At 42.1% G+C, this 15,308-nt stretch overlaps 1 protein-coding gene across 1 annotated transcript in view; it reads left to right on the top strand.

Moving 5' to 3' along the window:
* The window catches only part of BTRC (beta-transducin repeat containing E3 ubiquitin protein ligase), a 167,086-nt gene that overhangs the window by 60,687 nt on the left and 91,091 nt on the right, over positions 1-15,308 (top strand). Inside the window, exon 7 of the mRNA XM_065407543.1 lies at positions 15,171-15,248. Within this exon, the coding sequence (XP_065263615.1) occupies positions 15,171-15,248 (78 nt within the window). The remainder of the gene's footprint in view (positions 1-15,170; positions 15,249-15,308) is intronic.

Raw genomic sequence — 15,308 nt, 5'->3', positions numbered from 1 at the left:
ATATTCCTATATATGGTGAAGTTAGTACCAGGGTAGCCTATTGTAAATCACTGGGCTTTACTATAATTTTGTGCTTGAAGAACTCTATGGGAAGTGCTTAAAATGTAGCCAGTTACACAAGATCAGGTTCTACAAATCTCTGCTGAACTGGCAGAATTAAAGAATATAATTTTACCACAAACCTGGGAAAGTTTTTGAAACACTGAAAAGTGCAATAAACCTTCCTCATCCAGCCTTTTAAGTCTTTGTTAGTCACAATTCAGTGATTCATGTGAAACAAATATCATACATTCATAATTCCAAAGAAGAGGAACTTTAATGCAAACACACAAGAGAACAGAACAAGGTCTGTCCTCTTATAAAGCAGGAATTTAACTAGGCACATACCAGTTTGAAAAAAAGCCCTATAAGAGAAATGTGCTTGCAGAATCCTAAAATTCAGAGGTAGAAGGGAGACTTAAGTCACATTTTTGTCAATTTCTCTTCTATTAAAAAGTTGTTCCCTGCAGCATAGGAACACTTCCTGGTTTATGTATAAAAATAATCAGATGTTCTATTCTTCATGCTCTTTACTATTATGAGAACCAGGCAGCTAGATACAATACCTCACTAATTTCCACTATTCTTTTTCGGCTTGTTCTCACAAAATAATTTCTCAACAGAGATCTAATAACAGAGATAGCACTGTAGTGAGGTCTCGTTAGTAAGACTTCATTACTTTTCGAAAGATGCTAATGTAACTTGCTAGGATGCTATTTAGTGTAACTAAAACTAAATGACACTTGTCAGAATAAATAAACAACATATACAGCGATATGTGAGATCCTTTTCTATTGCATTTGTTCACTTACTTGCGATCTCTTAATATCTAGTCATCTAATGTGAATCAGCAAGGTTCCACTATATGTGCAACTACTGTGACGTCTCCGGCTTCATTGAGATCTGCAAAAAGACAAAAGAATTCTGCAGACTAACATTTGGTCTTAAATGCCACTTTTTGAGGAGGTGTTAACCAAATCAGTCTGCAGAATTTATTTTGGATTATAGTTGCTTCTCTTTAGCATTGTATCAGATTGTCTGCCTTCTTGAGTTCCTTTTGAAATAGTCAAGGAGACTGTTTCCAGGAGACATTGCCAATCAAATGTTCAAATAATTAATTGCAGTCCTAATGCTCTTGTCCAAATGTTACATTTGGGGGGAGGGAGGTTATTTTTAAATGATTGTCAGTGTAATTTGGCACCACTGTCAAACGTTCTTTGACTGTCCGTGAACACCGCAGTCATCAAGCCAGCCACATACATGCAGCTTTGTAGAATAGAACTTGGGATCTACGTCTCCAAATACACAGCTGTATATCCAGTAAACTAAAGGAGGGTTTCTTTTAGCCCAGTCCATGAAAGGAGCCAATAAACATATGAACATGTCTGGTATCTCACAAGGGTGTGCTCTGCACTCCTATGGCACTTTAGAAGTGATGAATGAAGTCCACAGTGACCTCGTGAAGTAGGCGATACATGTTTGTCCATGCCATACTCTCTCAATACCTTTCCTTGTCAAGTTTTAGAAAACCAATGCATCGATGTTTTGGATTGTTCATAATAAAAATCCTTGTGCTCAGCGAGCCCCTTCTTACAGTGTCTCCTGCTGGTGGAGCCTGGAATTGGAGATTTTTTTTTACAGAGTATGAGTCACCTTCATGTGGCGTAGGAGTGAGCTCAGGGCTGCTTTAAGAAGCTGTAAGTGGGAATGAATCCATTCCATACAGGGTATAAAGTGCTTTTTTAAAACAATCTATTTCTAGAACCTAAATTGTCCTGGGACCAGCTCTTGATATAAAAATTCATAGAAACCTGTTTTTCAGAGTGCGGTAACTTCTTGCCATAGTGCTGTAGTGTTAGAATTCACATTGGCCAGGTTGTTCTGTAAATTAAACACTGACAGCTCCCCTCAGGGGAACAGCCAATGTATTTATGATGATGTGCTGATTACACAAAATACACTGCAAGCAGAAAACAGCTGCAGAGAACAAACCTCTTAAAAGAATACAATTACAAATAGCACCCTCAGTATTTCTAGTGGTGAGAGTAAAATACAGCATGCTAATGGAGGTTTTCTAGTCTGCTTCAAAAGAAGAAAAGGGCTACACGAAGGACAGAAGCCAAAGTCTAGTTGGATGCACTTGCAGTGCCACTATAGAATGGTATATAATCCTGTTCCTGAAAGTGAGGGTCAAGAAAATACCGCAGGGCCTTGTCTGCTGCAGACCTCTCTTCTTAAAATGTCGTTCTATTGTAGCTCCACCAGCATTGACAACAGTGGGAGCACTAGTGTAGGCCAGGTGCCAGCATTTTAACCACCACCACAACCCTGTTCCGAATGGATCTAAGAAATATGGTGGTTAAAATGCCAGCAGATGGTCCACACTAGCACTCTGACCATGGCTAACAGCAGAAGAGCTGGGACTGGGGGGAAACTTCATAGGGAAAAAAAGTTTTAGTTCAAAAATAACTGACCCTGATTTTCGGGCTAATTGTTTTTTATATGTTTTGGGAGAGTCAGTGGGAATGAAAGGGGTGTGTTCTCTTCTGTCTCTACATGGCATGGTTTAAATTGTTCTGTTCTAGATGACTGTGGGGTTTGCGTTTTATTTTTTCACCACCCAGAGATGTGGTAGGCACCCCGCTGTAGGCAAGGCCCTGGGCCCGAGAGCTTACCATCCAATTTAGATAAGACAGAATCAAGGCTGCAACAAAATAATGCAGGGAGGATGGTAGAGGAAGAACTTGGCATTTTTCTGCTTAGAAAGCTGCTAGGAATTAGAAGAGGTTACTCTGAAGAGCCTGTGGTGCATGGACAGAGTTGTGTAGGGGGAACAAAGGATGGGGATAGCGGGGGTGCTGTGTCAGTACCTATGTGCAATAGAGAAGTTGTGGAAGGACTGATGCAGCCGGATTGGGTCAAGGTTTGTCCAAGTTAGCCGAACATGGCTGTAGAATATATTTAGGACGTGCATCTATGAAACATGTTTCAAATACGAGGCACGCGGTCTTCTGTTTACAGCCCTAGAAAACGTGTTGAACTTTTAGTGTATAAATCTGTTTTTACATTAGCTAAGGAAAGTGATGAGGAGCACTTCAGTTCACTTGCCTAAAACAAAGAATCAGTTCTTCCATCTGCAGATCCCCAGCATGTACTAATCAACTCTTATACATCTGTCCATCTCTTTTAACTCAGTTTTGAGCCTTCCTGCATTGTGCTGCTCTGCTGACATCTATCCCATGTGGCAAAAAGGAGTTTTGTATAATCACCCCACTTTAATCAATAGAATAATTGATAAACCAGATAAGATTTAAACTGATTACCTCCCGAGTAGAACTCCCCAGGGGCCTTGGACTCTCTTAATTTTGACATGTGTGTTGTGTACCCTGCGGATGAAGTGCAGTTTGAATTATCTGTTTTTATTTGCTTAATGATGGGGAGGGTGTTAAAGTCAAATGTTTAATTAACCCAGCAATGGGCTGCGCTGTCACTTACACACACATCCAGCTGATTGAGATATCTCACCAAGAATACTGAATAGGAATGATAATGTGGCACTGAGACGGAAGATTGCTTTTTCAATCCATTTGCTGGGTCACTGCTTTGAATGTCTTATTGGATGAAAGGCATTCAGCCTGGGGGAAAAAAAACAAAAAACAGCATTTAAGTACATTTGGTTTCCTGGCCCCCTCCCCACCAAGAAGTTAACTAAAACAGATATGTTGTAGGTTTAATAAGCCATTCATGTCCTAGCAAAAGGCTGTGAATAGTGGATCTCAATAGCCAGTGGCCTAGAGCTGTATAATTTCCTTTAGAAACTAGCCCCAAGGTATCTGAATATGAGCTATTACATACACACGCCCTTACCCTTCATTCTTTGGTTGCTCTATTACTCACCTCATTTTATAGTCACTGCAGCAGTGGCAACTCTTCGTCCCCAGTCAGGGAAGCGAGATGTGCAATTGCATCTTTGAACGCCCCCTCAAGAGAGTGCTGTTTCAATGTTGGATTTTTTTATGGCAGAACCCAGTAGCAGGGTTTTTAATTTAAAAGTGTTCTATAGGGGTGTTTCATTATTTCGTGCATATTTTGTTACGTCAAAGCATCAGAATAGCCCATGGGCTTTGCTCCTTGTGTTGCAGCCATTGTTCCAGCACAATAATATTGGCTAGCCAGACATTATACAGCCGATCTCTAGTCCCTCACCCTCATTTTCCATTGTTTCATTAGAAGGGGTACATTAGTACTTTGATGTTGCTCAGAAGACTGAGGCACATTTAGTCACCTGCATCTTTACAATGAGTTTGTCGTTGGTAGTGTGTAGAAATGAATACATAATAATGTACTAGAAGTTAGCTAAGTTTGACCCATACTCCAAGGTTGGGTGGGCCTCTTATGTCCATCTTAGCGAATATAACTTCGTTACTCTTGGTTATTACTGGGAAGGAAGTACATTTAGAGTAGAGAACCACTTTTATTTAATCAAATATTTCCAGGAAGGAATGTGGTCTAATGGTTAGAGCAGTGCCTGGGAGTCAGGTGTTTGGGGCTTTGTACCTTTCCCACCACTAGCTTGCACTGCAGCCTTGGGCAAGTCACTTCTCTGTTTCAGGGGACAACATGAATGAAGGTGTGAAGTTGAGCATCCGGGGAGAAAATCAGAGCAGAGATTAAAAGAAGGGGTAAGATTATCGAGGGCTGTATGGTGAGGATGATGAGCTTGAAGCTCATGGTTTTGGATTTAAGAAGCCAGCCAAAGGGTTTGAGGAGAAGAGATGATGACTAGTAGCAGCATTTTTGTCTCTATTTTTGGGAGAACTGGGAGTGGGGAGACTAAAATCAAAATAAAAAAGGCCGGAGACAATCATGGTGTGACAGGACTTTTAGTATTGGGACAAGTGAGGCTTTATTTTTCCTTGCTGAGGGGTTTTGCTGTAAGAAGTTAGTGCTGGTCTACATTAGAAAAATAGATCAACCTAGTTACATCACTCAGGGGTGTGAAAAATCCACACCTCTGAGCAATGTCCTTAAGCTGATCTAAGTCCCCATTTAGACAGCACTAGGTGAACGGAAACTATCACCTCTCATGGAGGTGGATTTCCTACAGCGATGAGAGAACCCCTCCTATTGCTGTAGTAAGTGTCTACCTGAAGCACTGCTGTGGTGTTTTAAGTGTAGAGTTGTTGTATTGTAGAGTTACTGTAGTGTTTTAAGTGTAGACATATCCTTAGAAAGTAGTGCTTCAGCAAAGGACTCAGAATCTACTGTGAAACTAGCCAACCTTACAGTCCATTTATCAAAGCACTTGCAGTTCCCATGCAGATGAAGCCATAATAAATATTGAGCAAAGAAAGTTAACCTGTGTCTAGAGAATTTTAATAAATAAAAAGTTCAAAAAAAAAAAAACCCTCTCCCCAGACCTGTTGGCTCTTGCTAACTCTTGTTAGTACTAGAAATATGTTTTTGACACCTCTTTGGGATGTTAGCTTGTGTGCACAATCTTTAATGTCTGACTGTGATATTTTTCCCCCCATGTGGGGAAAATCAAGAAAGCAGCTGGTTCAAGAATAGATAAGCACTAGTAAAAGCTTTGATTCATATTAAAAAAAAAAAAAAAACGGAATGAAAGTGACCCTAAAATTTGGTGTTTTCACATGCTGAAATTCAGTGTTAAAAATGCATTTTTGTGTTCATCAAATGAAGGAATGCAGTAAAGCAAACCAGTGAGGAACAGAGCCAAATCATTTGATTCCCCCTTCCCTTTTGAAGTGCTTCTGTTTCTTGATAAATCTGCCTCCATGAATTGTGCGTGGCAATATTTTCCAGTCTTAAAGACAGATTAACTAAAGCTGAAATCGATGGTGGGACATATTAACAGAAATTTGAAAGATCAGAGAAATCGTTAAGGTTGTCCTAGGGAGTGGGGACAAAGCTGGTTTGTTGGGGGAGGGAAGGGGAGGCCAGTGCACAGAATAAGACACTGGACTGAGACTGACCAAAGCAGAGGATGACTGCATAGTACAAAAATACCCTCAAGGCCAGTCCTCGATAAGTTCACTTGTCTGGTCTTCAGAAGTTTACCCTATGTTATTGCTAGCATGAATTGAATCAGCATTACACACGTAGGTACATGTGCACTTTGGAAAAATGGGTTTTTGGATCCTAAAAAGATGTAGATTGTCTTGATGTACCATAGAAAACTTGAAATACAAAATGCAAACTGTAAATACCACACTTACACCTGCCAAGGTACTAATTGATTTTATCATTCAGGAAAGAGATTCTAAAGCAGACCCTGGCTGAGCAGGGGGTGTCAACATGAACCCTTAAGGTTTCTTTTGCTCTAACCTTGTTATGAAGAATGGGGAAGTAGCGCTGCCTAATGCAGATGTCTGGGAGTTACAAAAATAACCAGATGTCCTGATTAGCAGAAGCAAATGTTCTTTCCTTAATCCACGTAAAATTATATTCAAAGGCTGTCCGGATGTAATGCTTGTGTAAATAAGGCACCAACAAAAATTGGAATATAAAGGGCCTTTGGCCAATTGGCTTGAAGGCTTGAATATTAAAAACAAATTTACCACTGTTGACTCTCTTAAATTCATACAACAGAAATGTGAAGCTGCTTCCCAGGGAACATGGAAAGAGTGTTCTCATTAGCCATATTTTTACTCTCTGTTTTGAGAAATTTATGGTTAAGCGAAGCTAGCTATTTAAATTCCCATGAATAGTGTGTTCCCACCACCTGGATCCCTGTTTATGTTAAAACAAACTTAATATTGTTGAAACTATTTCATTGTTTCATAATATCTTTGATAAATATTTGCACTGGCTTTTAAAGATCTATGTGTTGCATCAAATTCTCTATTCTGCTGGTAGGGTTAAGACATCCCACAACTTTACCTTCATCTTTCTAATAAATTAATAACTGATTTAATTAAAAGAATAACTTGGTCTGAAAATTCTCCTTAATTTCTCGAAGTTTTGATATGCCATGTTGCTATGGGAAGACATTCATTCTAATCTGGCATTTATTGGGTTGAATACAAAGCAAGGAAAACATATATAAAGTCTACTTCTGGGTATTTGGGGGTAGAATTGTATCAAATTTTTTGGGTAATTTTGTATGTGGAATGTATTATAAGTGCAGGCTGAACTCTATTTATACTTTCCTACCTTTAATTGGGTGGGAGGAATAGCTCAGTGGTTTGAGCATTGGCCTGCTAAACCCAGGGTTGTGAGTTCAGTCCTTGAGGGGGGCCATTTAGGGATCTGGGGCAAAAATCTGTCAGGGACAGTACTTGGTCTTGCTGTGAAGGCAGGGGACTGGACTCGATGACCTTTCAAGGTCCCTTCCAGTTCTATGAGATGGATATTAAAAATTGCTAAATTGCTCAAACCTTTGATTGAAAAATTGTTTGTATTATGATAGCATCTAAGGGACCCTTCCCAGTCATGGATCAGGGCCCTGTTATCCTAGGTGCTGTACAGATACACAAACTGTCCTTGTCCTGAACAGTCTAAGAAATCAGACACCTGACTCTGAGCCAGCTTAACTTGTGTCTTTCTCTCTAACATTAATTGTTGCAAAAGAGGGGAATGAAAGCATCAATTTGCCCCCCTCATCCCACTTCTCCTCCCTATATCTCCTTCCTTCTAATAATTAAACATAAACCCCTTGCAAAAATACCATTTAACTTTAAACTTTCAAGAGCAAGGAAACGTAATTCAGTCATTCCATGCTTAAGTCACCCCCTTGTGCCTACATATTGCAATTTACAGTGTCTTCAAAGAGGATCTCGTAGCAATGAATGTTCAGAGCTGCATATGCCAAAGATGGTTGAGGTATAATCCGTACCTCTGCATTTTCACTGTTGTAGATCCCTCTGTGTGTTGCAGTTGTTGTTTGTTTTATTTACTGAGCATGTAGAGGGTATGACTTTTAAACTTGCCCTTTTCATACTTGTTTTCCTCACGGTAACTTAGTTCACTTTAAGGACTTGCTTTACATGGGGTAGTGACTAGTCAAATAAGCGTGAATCTGAGCATGTTGTGCCACTCAGGAACAGCTCTAAATGTGTTAAACGGTATTCAGGCTATAATTTTAAAACTAAAATATTGCTTGCAGTCTGAGGACGGCTGTGCCAGGTTTCATCCTAGCACTGTTTGAAATGGCTGAGATGTTTATAAACTGACACACAGCATTTATAAAATCAGGATGCTGACAGTCCCTTAACAATAACAATGCTCTTGGACTCATCTATCACTTACAAAGGTTATTGGAAAGGGAATGTAGGGCCTTTGCTATCACTTATTCCTCTTCCTCCCTCTTTTTAAATCCATATTCTGGCTGGCAGAGGCACAAAATATTTCAGGCCAGTTTTTCCATCTCTTCCATCACTTCAGCTATTCCCACAGGCTGATGCAAACTAGGAAAAATCCTATTTTCTGCCATCGTGGGACAACCAAAAATCCAGATTGAACAAGTGAAACTTCCTGTCTGCCAGGCGAGCTGCTGGCCTGAATTTGAACAGAAAACAATATGCACTGACTGGCAAATATAACCTGGAGCTGGGTGGGAAAATGGGTCATCTTCTTCATTTTCCTCGTAAATTACACCAATCAGCAGACAGAATGCTGATGTATTCACCTTGTTAAAGTGTTCCCTCTTGATTAACCCAAGTGCAGTGTCCGGTGATTGGCTAAGAGTACCCATGGCTAAGTATGCACATTCCCCAACGTGCTTTAGTGGGGCTCAACTACTGTTTGATGACCTTTATAAGGAACCAGACACAGGAGGTCAGCTTTCACTTTCAGAAGGAGCCAGAATTTACCAATGTACATTGCCAAAGAGCCACAGTAATACGTCATCAGCCCCCTATAAGCTTCCCCACCCCCTCGCTTCCAACGCCTCCCACCCACTGGCAGCCCCGCCGATCAGCGCCTCCCCCTCCCTCCTCGCACCTCCCGATCAGCTGTTTCGTGGCGAGCAGGAGGCTCTGGGGGGGAGGGGGAGGAGCGAGGGCATGGCAGGCTCAGGGGAGGGGGTGAGAAAGGGTGGAGTGGGGGCCGGGCCTGGGGCAGAGCCAGGGGTCGAGCAGTGAGCACCCCCCTGGCACACTGGAAAGTTGACACCTGTAGCGTCAGCCCCGGACTCGGTGCCTATACAAGGAGCCGCATATTAACTTCTGAAGAGCCACATGTGGCTCCTGAGCCACAGGTTGGCCACCCCTGTCCTAAGGGGAGGGAAGGCCAGGGGGGCTTTGCGCGCTGCCCCTGCCAGGAGTTCCGGCTCCTCAGCTCCCATTGGCCAGGAACCACAGCCAATGGGAGCTGCGGGGGCGGTGCCTGCAAGCAGGGACAGCGCACAGAGCCCCCTGGCCCCTCCGCCTAGGTCAGGAGCTGCAGGGTCATGCCAGCTGCTTCTGGGGAGCTTTTCCCCCTCCCCTCCCCCCGAGTGTTCAGGCAGCCCCTGAGCCAGCCACGCCAGCTGCTTCAAAAGTCACAGAAAGTCATGGAATCCGTTACTTCCGTGACGCACGCAGCTTTACCTTCGAGTTCAAAGTGGAGGTTCCTCTGAGGAGCTTGTTCTGGAGGGAGGGAAAATAAAACATCTCACTGCTTAATGTTAAAAATGTATAAAGATGGCTACAAAAATATCTGGACAGCTAAATTTGACATCCAGGTTGTTCTTGGACTAGCAACTAATCTCATCTCAGGTTGGACACGGTGCTTCCATTCTTTACTAATGGAACTGATGTGCCCAAGAAGACTCCGGCCTTGTCTACACTGCCGCTTTAGTCGACGTACGTTATGTTATTCAGGAGTGTAAAAAGCCATCCCACTGAGCGACGTAACTTACATTGACTTAACGCGGTGTATAGCTCCCACCTCTCGTTGAGGTGGGTTAATTATGTCGACAGAAGAGCTCTCTCCCATCAACTTATCACATCTTCACCAGACCCGCTAAATCGATGCTGCTGCACCGATCGCAATGGCACCGATTTAGCGCAGTAGTGAAGACAAGACAAGCCCTCACTCCCTTGAAATGGATATGCTTATGTCATTAACAACCCACCCAGCTTTAGCTTTGCATTTCAACAAATATGTGTACACTCACATTGGCTAGAACAAGTGTTAATTGATTGGAAGGGATCTATTTGTCTGAGAGCTCTATTAAAATATAGACTGGCACATAACAATGCATTTATAATAATTTTTGCAAAGCAAGCAAGTGCTTTCTGTATTGGATGCAGATGTTAAAGCAATAGTTTGTTTTAAGGGCCAGTGCTGCACAAATTCTGGCCTTTGGGATAATGACAAGTGTTTTGCCTGCATAAACAATACATTTTCCCCCCATGAGGTCCATGCACACCTAGTTTCCCTCAAGCACATCATCTCTGTCAGGTTAATCAATAGGCACCGTATGGCAGAGGGTCAGTAATCAGTGTCATCGTGCCTTTAAATCGTGTTGAAAATTTGCTTAAAGCCTGGGCCAATTAACATCGAGATGATGAATGGATGGGTAGATGGGAAGAGCCTGGCGCTCAGGGGCTTGTGAGAAGTAGATGCTCAGCTGTTGAGCAGCAGACACCAGCGAATAAAATCAGCCATTCATGTTAGCTCAGTCCACCCACTCTTAATGATAATGTCAATCTAGCAAAATATATACACATTGGAGTTGTCATGAGTTCATAAATCAAAGGAGTTTGTCAAAGGCATTCAGATTAACGAGGCAGCAGCAATAACAAGTCAAATTTGCATAGAGAATTGCCCGAATCTCAGTAAATTATGATCCTGTTTTTCATTTGATTATTTGCTAATGTCTCAAGAGGGAGAATGATTACATTAGCATGCAAAATCTACTCCAGAAGTAGAAATCTGAGGTATAGCAGACCAGCACACGATGACAATTAATCAGTTTCTGCATACTAGCATAAACGTGCAAGGCCCAGAAATGAACTCCTTTTTTTTTATTATTATTTCTCCTTGCTACTGATCCAAATGGTTCAGCTTGACAGAGACTTTATATTGCTTTAACAGTGTTCTGAATTGTGCCTGCAGGCAAGACATAGTTATGCAGCTATAACCAACCTATCCATCTGCCAACCAGATTGGAATTCTCCTATCCAAGGCTTCCATTAACCCCCACTGACAGCTCCAAACAGGATTAAGAATTTGAAAGCATAAAAAATAGTTGTGCTCTTTACATAGACACACAGTTCTCCCCCAGCCCCACCTCCGCACATGTGGAAGAAGACTGCATCTGTACTGTTTTATAATTGGGCAACACAGCATCAAAACAACTGCCCAGTTGGCAGGTTCCTGATTTCCACCATGAGGATTAAGGCAGTACTAAAGGTAGCCCTGTGCAGTTGGTAGCCCGAGTGCATTCATCCGTCTATTACAGCTGAATCCCAGTATTGCTTTCATGGGTTATATACAGAAAATACTGCATGTCATCACACGTCAGACGCTTTAGCCTACGGACTGTGTGCCGTATAACACAGGGCGTGTTTGAGATAGTGGGGACTTCATGTGGAGAGTCAAATAATGAAACGAGTTTGTGGTGGTTATTGGGATGATAACATGCTGTGGAATTATATCCTGTTAGTTACAGGCTGAAGTCTTAAATCTAAATTGTATTTGGAAAGGGTCTCTTGTAATAGACAGTTATCATTTTAGGGCAGATAAACTATGAAAGGCAAATACCCTTCATGTGGGCCTCAGAGGAGAAGGCTAGAGGGGAGGGCTAACGACTAAAGCAGAGGTTTGGGAATCAGGATTCCCAGTTTCTATTCCCAGCATTGCCACCAACATTCTGTGTGACCTTGTGTAAAACCTGTGGTCTCTATCTTCTCGATCTGGGCAAATAGAGGTGATAATCTCAGGGGTGGGGGGGATGGGAAACTTAACCACTTAATGCTTTGTGGGACTTGCACAATGAACGATGCAAAAACGCAGGCTAGTCCTACTTTGTAGAAGATGTTCCATGCATTCCAGCACAAGCACTCTCTTGCCCTATCTGGTTTTGGTAAGGATGGTAGCCAAGAAAGGCACTGACACTTAGAGGAAATGGGATTTCAGAATTTGCCCCAATTCAAGAAGTTGTTTGGGTTTTCAGCCGTGACCTGCCTTTCGGTCTGCTGATTCTGTCCCCACCCCTTCGCCCTAGCAGATTCCATCTTGTCTTTGCTACACATCAGTTGCAGTTCCTGCAAACCTTTGACATTTCTGATGCATGCACCATCTTAATATATGAGCATCAAATGCCACATTCTAGAGCTATGATTGCAAAACACCTTTTTGATAGCCTTTTGTCATCCTCCCTCGTGGCTGGAAGCATCACTCGTCATGCTGTAGCAAACTTAAAATTCTGGTCCTCAACCAGGGGAGCAGACTTCCCTTGCATTGTTCAGCAATGAGACACACGTACAGATGTAGTTTTCTGGTCACTGGTATAATAGTCTAACTTTACCACTGGAAAGCTGAATGGTGACTAATACTGGGCATTGGTCTATCAAGTGGAATTCACTTGAATGCAGGTATGACTATTTCTGAACTATTTGGAGGCTTGTAGTACACCTGGAATGGTGATCTTTCCTATTCCTGAGAAATAAGCGGGAGTTGGAAACATCTGTGCTTTGTTTCTTAAGTGTAATGCTTTCCAGTCATTCTGTCTTCACCAAGCGTAACTTACTTGCCGACAAAAGTGCATGAGCAGCGCTCCTCTTTAATAGTCTGCTATTGGAGCTGCGGTGTGGGTACTGTAGAATGGGGAGACGCCAAGCTGTGAACCACCATATGCACTTGGCAGTCTTTGTCTGGTCTTTGTTCAGCCAACCTCGTAGCCTTGCCACCTATAAAGATAATGAATGCAAAAAGGTCTTCTGCTCGCTTTTAAAATTAGATCTTTAGTTTAAAGAAAAAGAAACTGGAAAACTTGTGACACGCTGTGATAACGAGAAATTTCAGACTAAAGGCTGTTTTTTCACCTCCGCATTGAATTGCCTGGCTTTTGACATTGTTTTAACCTCAATGACATTGAAAGGCAGTTTGAGAGGCATGGGGAAGATGAGATTTCACTTTTAATAACCATTTTCTAAAACACACAACTTGAGGAAAAATAGGATTTTTGAAGCTATTGTGGGAAGGGGGATTGAATATTCAAAATGCATCTTTAAAATAGATAAGAAAACCAGTTCCTGGAATTACTTCAAAATCCTGTATCTCTAGCAATTAATCTGTTTTCAGAAGTACCAAAATTGAAATCCCTACTTGCATTATTAAACTGTGCAGATGAGTACAGAGCAGTTTGTGCAAAGATGCATCTTAATTTCCTTTTCACATTTGTACAGTTTTAACCTGGGCATTCACAGCCCTCTCTAAACCAGACTTAACAAATAACTTTCTCCTAGCTGAGGCCCTGTGTGAAAACTTCTCAAAGATTTGGGTTGTTTTACTGAGTTATCAGGCCTGTTTAGGATTGTAGAGCTCATTAGTTTGTCTGCAGATCTTGATTTACTCCGGATCCTCAGGACCAGTTTACCTTGAGGTTTTTTTTCCTTCTCTTCCATCTCTCAGCAAACTTTGCTCATGTCCTTGCCGTCTTCCCGCTCTCTTCTCCTTCAATGAAACTAGAAGCTGTAACCTACCTAGACCCTTGCTGATCTCACAGCACCTGCTGTAGGCACCCAAACACACTGCTCCACTGATGGCTTCCTGCAATCTGCTTCCTCTCTACAATCCCCACTCGACCACACTGCTTGTGGTGTACCAGCTCTTCCTTGACTGACAGATGCTCCAGCCAGTGACTGAAATTTGGGGTTGGGAGCTAGCTCTAAGGGGGCTAGCTCTAAGGAGGATCTGGATATGTTAGGAGTACTGATGGGTGAGGAGGATTCTGGGAGGTGATGATCATAAAGGGGATGCACCTTCCACCTTAAAATCCTATCCTGATCCCATCTGCTATAGCCAGAAACTCTTCCTGTTACTGGCCTAGCTCTCCCTAGTAAAACTTTCCCTTATGCCTTTATAAACTGACTAGTCTCCAAGGTAGTGAATGCAGGGGTTTGTGACCTAAAGGCTATTACTACTGTGGTGTTCAACACTGACTTTAGATGTGTGTACAGAAGTCCTCCAAACAACACAGTCTATCCTTAGCCTATCAACATGGTTGTTGAAATTGTGATAGCAACCACCATGTTTTAGTATTGCTTCCCTGGCCAATGTGGACAGGATGTTGTTGGTTTTTTTCAGTTAATTGTTTGCTGAATGTGTCCCAAAGAGAGCCTCTGTCCTTAGATAAGCAATAGCACTGTTCCCAGACAAGGAATCCGTAGCTTAAACCATAGCGTGAAGAGGACAGAAGTCTCCAGCCTAGTTTTCTGAGCCCATCATCAGCTGAGGAGCATTTCTGGAGCAGCCTCTTATGGCTTGCCCTTCCTCCTCAACACCCTATAGTCCCAGATAGGTGGTGGTAGTAGTAGTGCTGGATCCTAGCCAGCTTTTCTGGAGAGAGAGGGGGAGAGAGCGTGCGCACACCAAAAAAAAAAAGACACTCAGAGGCATAGCAGGAATGGTGCTATCACTGATATAACGGAATTTGATGACCTGGTTCACAACAATTTAGAGGTGGGCCAGACAGATCTGAATGTTGGTAACTCACTAAACTCCTGTGCAATCAGCCAGTATTCCTGCTAATATGAAGATACTGGAATATAGGGAGACAGTTGAAATTTATTAGTTACGTTTACTCTTTATAAAATAGAATCTTTTGAAAACGAGTCACTGTAGGGAGTTCAGGGACATAAGCGGTGGTATATTAGATCAGGCCATCAAGTCACCTGCTCGGCATCCTACCTCCAACAGTGGTCAGTACTGGCAGTTTTAGAGGAAAGTCCTAAACAAACACAAACTTCTCCACTATACCTATCGAATGGTGCATTATTGATCAAGAATAAGAAAAATTCTGTCTTCGTCCTAACAAGCCAGTTGGCTTACACCTGAGGCTAGCTTTTTCATGTATGTATAAAATCTAGCTTGTGTAGCTTGCAAATATTCAGTTTCCTTTCCTCCCACAGAATAATATTGGGGATAAGAACTGAATTAAAGCTTGCTTTCTTTCACAGAATTCCTCAGAGCGAGAAGACTGTAATAATGACGAGCCCCCTAGGAAGATCATTCCAGAGAAGAATTCACTTAGACAGGTATGCAACTGGTCTCTTAAAAATACAATAAAACTTCCTAACAGTTCGAATCTTAAAACA

Source organism: Emys orbicularis, chromosome 7, assembly GCF_028017835.1.
Source record: "Emys orbicularis isolate rEmyOrb1 chromosome 7, rEmyOrb1.hap1, whole genome shotgun sequence".
Taxonomy (NCBI): domain Eukaryota; kingdom Metazoa; phylum Chordata; order Testudines; family Emydidae; genus Emys; species Emys orbicularis.
Note: the sequence above shows the minus strand (reverse complement) of the source record. Positions and strands in the feature narration are given on the sequence as shown.